At 41.5% G+C, this 8,862-nt stretch overlaps 1 protein-coding gene across 1 annotated transcript; it reads right to left on the reverse strand.

The window, feature by feature from the left end:
* Positions 1-506: 506 nt before the first annotated feature.
* On the reverse strand, positions 507-1,424 carry LOC115327824. The gene has a single exon (XM_029988873.2). The coding sequence runs from the start codon at positions 1,422-1,424 to the stop codon at positions 507-509; it is 918 nt and encodes a 305-aa protein (XP_029844733.2).
* Between the last annotated feature and the right edge of the window lie 7,438 nt (positions 1,425-8,862).

The raw sequence follows: 8,862 nt of genomic DNA on the forward strand, positions 1-8,862 counted from the left end.
TTCACCTGTCACACACAAGAAAAATACTTCAAGAATTCCTTGAATGTTCATTCTTGCACGACATTTTGTCTGCACTCTCAGAAAAAAAAAAAAAAAGAGTATATTCTTTCACCCCTTATCCCATGTAAGAGACCCCAAAACTTCGGTTCGCTATTCAATGCACTGACGTCGTGACGACGGAATCAACCTCCATAAGTGCCTTGATAGCCGATCGGTACAACTAATTAAAATACGTAATGTACGTGTCACAGACTACAAAAAAAAAACAAAAATCGGGGCTTTCTTGGCCCTACTACAAAACCTCAGATTTTTTTTCTTTTCTTTTTTTTTTTCGTAGTTTTTGATACGTTGTTTAGATGTTTACTAAGTCATCTCGCTCAAGCCCCTCGTAAAAGTTGGGACCGTGTGTTGAACTCCAGTGGGCGGTACGTCAAACTGAAGTTTTAATACGTATTAGATGTGATAAAAGGGTGTAAGACTACACCCTTTTTTTAAGAGTGCGGATATCAACCATGAATAACCCTACGCCTATTCCTAGGTAAGGCGAGGCCTTGACGTATCTCTACTATCTTCTCAATGATAAAAACTGTACTAGAAAGAATGATTCCACCCACCCATAGAACGAAACATGGACGAAGATCGCTCACTGTGATCGGTTCTTCGTCAGTCAGAGCTCTAGGCATCTTGAATTCACGTGTCCCAAACCGTTTATGATTGGCAAGTGATACAAAGCGTTTAAAAATGCCAGCTTCAAACGCTCGTGAAAAAAGATTACTTGTGGCGTTTCGGCAAGGAGAGTAAGTCCATGTTTGAGGTCCAGTAAAAACCTCTTCAAAAACAGACTCTATGTAGTTCCTGCCGAGAAGTTGGTCCTTGAAGTAGTCAGCGTCTTCGTATCCAGAGCCATAGATCAGATAGACGTCCTTGCCGTCCTTTGCTGCCTTGATTCTGCCGGATGCTTCAAAACACTCTTTGTACTTCACGGTTGGATCATCTTCAACCTTTTGGAATAAAAGTCCGCCGACTACATAAAGCCTAAAACCAGAATCTTTGTTATATGTTGTAGCTGTGATTGGCTCACCCGCAAGAGGGACATTTGAGAAAAGTGAAACAAGAACCCCTTTGTATCCCGTGGCAAGTACAGTCGCAGAAAGAGCGCATGTTCCAAGAATAAATCGCAGCGAAAGAAACCTTTCAGTCTCTCGAGAAGTTGGAGGCCCCTGCTGCAACAGAAAAGCTGCAAAGGGTATAGCCAGAATATGAACATTTGCTTGTTTCTTTTTTAGAAGCTTGGTAATTATGTAGCCAGTAATAAATAAAAACGAAAAAGAAGCCAACATTGCAAGCCAGACGAGCCAATCGAACGGCAAAAAGAGAACAGCTTCTTTCAACACGGGCTCACTGTCCCTTCCGTAAAAAAGCATATTGGCGTTGTCATACGGGAAAGTAATGGGCAGTGACGGAAACAAATTCATTCCCATGTATAAAAAGGGAAAGTAAAAAAGAGAACATGGATCACTATAACTTTGCATAAAACGCAGTAAAAATTTGTCAAGAGTAGTTATCTTTGTGACATGAAACGAAGCGTTCCTTTGTTTGACTATGCTATCCAAAGCTTCCAATTTCGCTTTATCACAAAAGTTAGGGTGCTGGCAATTCATTTCAACTGCGATTCCGTGGAGAGAGCGATCTTTAAGAAAGTTCATAAAACTAACAATCTGTGAGGTTTTCGAGCAATTTAGACACTGACGTTCTAAATTTTTGACAGCGATGATACGTTCCTTGTACACAGCAAAAACGAAAGCAACTCCATTCCGAATCATTAAAAAGTCATCTTGCATTACTTCGCTTAAATGTCTTAAATCAGTGTAGTTATGTTCGTACCCCCAAATGTTATCAGCAATGACGTATAAATGCATTACGTGGGAATTCATAAAAATTAAGTTATGAATATCCCACGCTGTTGATTTACAAAACACAAGCACTAGGGCGCGGTGGTCCTGATTCACGGTGCTGGTGTATTCATGTTGATGAAGCATTGATGCTCCTCTCAAAACACGAACACTAATTGGCACCTTCCTCAGCAATTGGACCAAGACAAGGCTTTCGTCCACGCCGAACTCCGGTGGCAAACCAATGTCTAGATGAGCCAGTTCACTTGCTGTGACGATGTGCTGCTGGAAACCTTCAGAAGACGCAATGTCCTTCCATAAGGGACACTCTTCAGGATTCACCTGATGCCCACCCAGGGACAGCATCGTCAGGCTTAATAGCGACACCAACCTAACGAATGACGGCTTCCTGGTCGCCATGTGAAGATATGGATCAGCACTTCTACTTCCAAATATCAATCGGCATTGAAGTTTACTTCGTCTCCCGAGAAAGCGTTCCGGTCATCAAGAAATCTGTTGGTCGCGTCTCTGTCTTAGAGGCACCTTCGTTTGTACTTGACACCCCAGAAAGCAGCATGTTTTTTGTGGAACAAGAAAAAAAAACTGCACCCAAATGAAATAAAGTCGCCGTCACTCTCTTGAATTGGCAAAATGTTGATCGCATTTTGTGTTTGAATAATATGCACCATCTTACTTTTCGGAAAGATATGTTTTCTCGTTTTTGAGACAGAGTTGGAGTACATAATTGAATACCGTACACAGTTCAGAAGTGCGACATTGATTTTTGTCCAGTAGCGTGTCTCATTCAGGCACTCTGCCGAGAAACCTTGATTAATGTTTTGAAATGGGACTCAGGGTGTGTCCTAAAACACGTGAAGCGTTTACCGTAAAGATTGTCTTGATATCTGAAAAAAGAAATACTTGGAAAAAATTGTGTCGCAAATTGCTCTGTAATTGCGTTGCTACGTAAAACTTTTCTCGGTTTGGCGCTAGTGGTGCTAAACAACTAGCCCTAAACCCAGTGTTTACTGGAGCTAGAGGAGTCTGTACTGAGTTTGTGTTACAGTAAGAGTTAGAGCTAGAGTTAGAGCTATAGTCAGAGTTAGAGTTAGAGCTAGAGTTAGATTTAGACTCAAAGTCAGGGTTAGAGTTAGAGTTAGTAATAGTTGGTTTAAGAATTAGTTAGTTATTTAGAGCTAGTATTAGTATTTGTTGAGTTGCCTGTGCCAAATCCACTTTTCGCGTGTCAATTTTCGCGATAAATGTAGCGCGTAAGTTGAATCTATGTGTAGATCACGTGACGTCAATTCCACCGCTAAATCTAACGGGAAAAATTAATTTGCGCATATTTCGCGTGACGTAATGGCTCGGGACGTCAATTCTTTCGTTACATCTAGTGAGACCTTAAGTCAACTTTCCGAGGGAGAGGGGGCCGGTCAGGATGGTGACGACCGATGATGGTTTTCGCCCGATGTAAGTCCCCCGGGAAGTCGAATAAGAAAAAAAAAAAAAAACGTTGTTCGATCCCGCTGGACACATTACGACGTTGGTAGGTTTATAATGGCCAGTGTGGCCACGTTTATTTTCAAAGCAAAACGACAACAAGTCAACAGTAATTTACATAACAAAACTCCCAAAATGAAAACCAATACTTGAGTCCCCCAGCCTCAAGAGCCGAATCTGCCTGATCTCAAAAGCCGAATCCCCGAGAATCCTCTCGGCAGCCCTTTTCTAGACTCGTAGGGGCTTCTTTCCCTCCAGAGATGGACCAATCCCTTCAAATTTCACCACTCCCACGTGGTACACTGTAGCCCAATGGTCGGCGAGCTGTCAGCCTGACGCTCCAACCGCCAAATCCAAATTCCTTATAAAAAACGACATTTTTACACTAAGCGGCGAAAGCCTCTATATAAAGGCACACTCCGTTAAAAGCGGCAGCAGCTCCAAGCACGGGTTCTCTCCGCAGCGCCTCTCGAAACCCGAGACGTTTCTTAACGACCGCGGGGGAGGTTCTCCCGCCTCGGCCCCGCGGCTGCTCGAAGCCACCCTGCAGACACAAACATAGGCAGATAAAAAAAAAAAAAAACAATGCCGACGCAACTGTAGAAAGACAAACTTTTCTAAAACAAATCTTACTTATTTCTAACAAAATCCTTCGTTACTTAACACCTTAATTTGAGTATAATTTACGAGACACGAAGTTATATGGCATCATTTTTCATGAAAACGTTAGCGGGCAAATGGGTCCATATCACATGAGCGAATGACGCTTTAGTGAACAGCGGTCACTTCAGTGGATCTACGCTTCAGCGAATGACAAGGGCGCGCGTTAAGCACTCCCCGCCTCACCGCCGCTCCCCCCTTTCCTTCCTACATCGTGGTGTTAACCCACCCGGGTTACCCGTAAGCGACGCTTCGCAGTGACCTAGCTTTCTCTAAAGTGTCTTTTGATGAAACGTCGGTGTTCGCTAACACGTCGATCAGCCAGTTAATTGTGCCACACCCGTTCGCTCATATAGATGGCATTGTGTCTTCAGCGTTCTCAAGTTTGTCTTTTGGATTGAAGGTGTTTAGATTCCTGGGAGGTAATATAATGCAACCTCATAAAATTTTAACCTCCCCCCCCCCGCGATCACACATTCAGTGTTGGCCTGCTCTTGCTTTTAGGAGAAAATTTGTTTCCCTTCCTCGTTCCGGTATAAACAATACTGTGTTCTCTTGCTCTTGCATAAATATAAACAGGCTTCACAATGACTGCATTCTTAATATGTACCGAGAGTTTGGCATAAAGTAAATCTGCCTTTTTCTGACCCATAGCCGGGTCAAACAGAGCTTCTTAATGAGTTAAAGACAATAAAAAATAACCAGAATTCATTAGACGAAAAAGTAGGAGAATTAACGAACAGACTTACGGCTGTCAAAGTCTATTTGGCTTCGCTACCACAGTTGCGGGTTGATATGGATCACCTTAATATCTCTACGAGCCATATGGCCGCACAAATTAAGAGTCTATCCTCGCAGTGTGATAACCTCGAAAGTCAATCAAGGAGGTCGAATTTGATTTTTTATGGAATAACTGACTCCCCTGGCGAAACCTGGACCGCCTCGGAGGCTAGAGTTGTCTCCCTTTGCCAGGAAGTTCTAGGAGTTGAAATTAATTCTTCGTGCTTGGAACGTGCGCATAGGCTGGGAGCTTTCAGAGCGAATCGTAACAGGCCTCTCATTGCGAAATTCTCACCGTTTAAACAGAAACAAGATATTTTATCCCTTGGATCGAGGCCAAAGAACACTCCATTCTCACTTAGCGAGGATTTTTCACCTAAAATTCGAAGTGAACGCAAAATTCTTCTAGAATTTGCAAAGTCAAAAAATTGCAGATTTCAACTCAAGTATAACCGCTTACATATTGGTGACCAATCCTTTTACGTTGATGCAGTCACTAGGTCCGTAAAAAATACTGCTGCCTAACAATCAAAAAGGCCTCGTCAGAATGTAGTCGCACCTCTTACTAATCTTATCGTTCTAAATGTAAATTGTAGAAGTATTAGAAACAAAACTGACGATCTTGCTGCTCTAATCTTGGTCACTGGTGCTAGCATTGTTATTGGGACGGAATCTTGGCTTGATCAGTCTATATCCGATTCGGAAGTTTTTCCAGTGCATTTCACAGTGTATCGTAAAGACAGGAATGTTTCAGGTGGTGGTGTCTCTTTGCTTATTCATGAAAGTTTAAAAAGCTGCAAGATTGATTTCAATGGCTTATCTTGTGAAACGGTTTGGTGCCGCGTCTACCTTGAAAATGGCAACTACCTTTCAGTAGGCTGTTTCTATAGGCCGCCAGCAAGTGATGCTAGCCCAGTTTTTTCTTTGTATAATGCTTTGTCAGTGGTCGAAGACGGTTTTGTTGTTATTGGTGGCGACTTTAATTTACCTGAAATCCAATGGATAGATCACCGGCCTTTAACTGCTAGCTCTTATGGTATATACGCAGCTTTTATTAATCTCATTAACGACTACAGTCTTAAACAGTTTGTTAACGAGCCCACGAGAATTTCTCCCAGCCGCTCGAGCCTTCTAGATCTTTTCAGTAACTACGATTCGGCTATTACAGCTGTAACAGTCATTCCTGGAATTAGTGACCGTATGGCTGTGGTCCGGCTAATTTGGCTTGTTCTTTTAAACATGATTTTTCGTTTCGTCCTAAGAAAGTGTACTTATTCGATAGGGGTGATTATACTGGCCTATCGAATAACCTAAGTTCATATTTTCCGGCTTTCGAAGAATTAAGCGTATCGGGTGACGTGCATTTATTGTGGAACATTTTTAAAACGAGATTATCAACCCTTGTTGAAACTTTCGTTCCATCTAGAATTCTTTCGTCCAAGCGGCGTCGTGACAAACCATGGTTTAATTCTGAATTGCGCAAATTAACAAATAAAAATAAACGTGCCCTGAAACAATACCGCACACGCCATGACCCTGCATCTTACAGAAAATTAATTGAGATAGGAGCTGCCCTCAAGCACGCGATAACTTCGTCCCGAGCAAATTACTTCGCGACGCTAAATACTAAGCTTAAACAGAACCCGAAGGAGTTATGGAAGTTCATTCGATCAAATCGTAAGGATACCGTGGGCGTCCAACCTTTGAGTGTCAGTGGTGACATTGTCACCGATGACAACTTAAAGGCTGTCACTTTTAATAACTACTTTAGGTCTGTATTTTCGGATGTCATTACGTGTGATTATGATCATTCCGAAGTAACGGTTAATCCTGTGGTTCGCATGTCTGAAATTTATTTTGACGTGCATGGTATTTTTAAGCTTTTAACCAAAATAAAGCAAGGTTCAGCGTCTGGTCCCGATGATATCCCGAACACTGTTTTAAAGTCCAGTGCTGATGTTATCTCCCGTTACTTGACCATTATATTTACAGTGTCTTTGGAGACTGGTGTATTACCACATGACTGGAAAACTGCAAATGTTGTCCCGATTCACAAGTCTGGTCCCAAAAATCTTGTCGTTAATTACAGGCCAATCTCTCTTACGAGTGAATCTTGTAAAGTCATGGAACACGTGATTTACACCAGTCTCATGAGTCACCTTGCCCAAATTAATTGTTTTACTCCAGCTCAGCATGGCTTCCGTTCTGGTTTATCCTGCACTACTCAGTTAACTGAATTTTATCATGACTTGGCATTGTCATTCGATAGGGCAAAACAGGTCGACTGCATATTTTTAGATTTTAATAAGGCCTTTCATGTGGTTCCACATGCTCTCCTCATGTTTAAGCTTCGGAAACTAAACATTGATTCCAAAATTTTTTGTTGGATAGGTGACTATTTAAGCTACAGGAAACAGTCTGTAGTAGTAAACAGGATAACTGGGCGAGTTGGTATGGATTCATAATGGAACAGCGCGAATTTTCGCAAGGACAGAGGAAGGAACTGGACAGGACGAGCGCTGTCCTGTCCAGTTCCTTCCTCTGTCCTTGCGAAAATTCGCGCTGTTCCATTATGAGTCTGTAGTAATTAATGGGATTCGGTCCCCGTCAGTCCAAGTTACATCTGGTGTCCCACGGGGATCGGTACTCGGACCTCTCCTGTTTTTAATTTTCATTAATGATCTGGTCGAAAAAGTTTCTTCTAAAATAAGATTATATGCCAATGATTGTGTTTTGTACGCAGATGTTTCATGTAATGCTGATGCCCTTGCTCTTCAAAATGATTTGTACAGGATTGAAGCTTGGTGTCTTCAATGGCGTATGTCTTTGAATATATCGAAATGTGTCTATATCAGGTTCACAAGAAAAACCAATTTCTTCCCTTCTCATACACCATTGGTGGATTGCCCCTCATCCTTTTAAATGAAACTAAATATTTAAAAGTTATTTTTTCGTCAAATTTAAGTTGGAATAAACATGTTGACCATATAACCACCAAGGCTAGTCGATCGCTAGGTTTCATTAAACGTAATTTTAGATTGGCCTCCTCGTCACTGAAAGAAACCTTATATTTTTCACTTGTTAGATCAGTTCTTGATTATGCGTGTACAATCTGGGACCCCTATAGGTTCAACTTGGAGGAGCAGATTGAAAAAATTCAGAACCGTGCTGCAAGGTTTGTTACGGGAAATTATGATTTCAGGACAAGTGTAACTGAACTGAAGTCATCGCTGGACTGGAGGCCGCTGAGGCACAGACGTCAGTGCCTTCGTCTAAAACTTCTGCATAACATCTTCCACAATAATACTGGTATATGTAAATCAACACATCTTCTAGAACCTGCTTATGTGTCTTTAAGGGTTGACAAAAAAGATCCGTCCATATAAGTGCAGAAGTGATGTTTTTAAATTCTCTTTTTTTCCACGGTCTGTTGAGGATTGGAATAAGCTTCCTAATGACATTGTAGAAACTTTGATGCCAGAGCTGTTCTTTGAGAAAATTCAATCAATTGTTTAAATTTTCATATGATTTAGTCTTTATAAGTGTAGTAGTGTTTTCTTCTTTTTTTCGTGTATAACGATGTATATTTTGTATGTTATTTTTGTGCCCCCCCCCTACTGTAATGCCTTCTAGGCGATGTAGGTACTCTAATAAATAAATAAATAAACCCAGAGTGTCGAACCGGAACCGAACCGAACCGTCATTTTTATCTGAACCGGAACTGAACCGAACCGGAATCTTCACCGCCATCCTGGAACTGAACCGGAATTGAATCGGAAAAATAATATAACGGTAACCGATTCAAAGTGGTTCAGGGTATTTTGTTTCATTAATACAAAATGAGTGTTTGAGAAGTAAAAATTGGCAGCTGTATTTCTATGTAGTGATCATATTGTCATATACCGAATTGCGATGTATGAGAAATTGTGGATTTTCGTGCCGCTTTTGTATTGACACTATGATTAATCATGTGTCACGTGTTCACGTGACGTCATGGTGCCAAGACATGCTGCCAAGTAATGTCAAG

Source organism: Ixodes scapularis, unplaced genomic scaffold (assembly GCF_016920785.2).
Source record: "Ixodes scapularis isolate PalLabHiFi unplaced genomic scaffold, ASM1692078v2 PGA_scaffold11__112_contigs__length_91849675, whole genome shotgun sequence".
Taxonomy (NCBI): Eukaryota; Metazoa; Arthropoda; class Arachnida; order Ixodida; family Ixodidae; genus Ixodes; species Ixodes scapularis.

Excerpts from the sequence above, each read along its gene's own strand:
- LOC115327824 (XM_029988873.2), bottom strand. The coding sequence starts at position 1,424 with ATGCTTTTTTACGGAAGGGACAGTGAGCCCGTGTTGAAAGAAGCTGTT.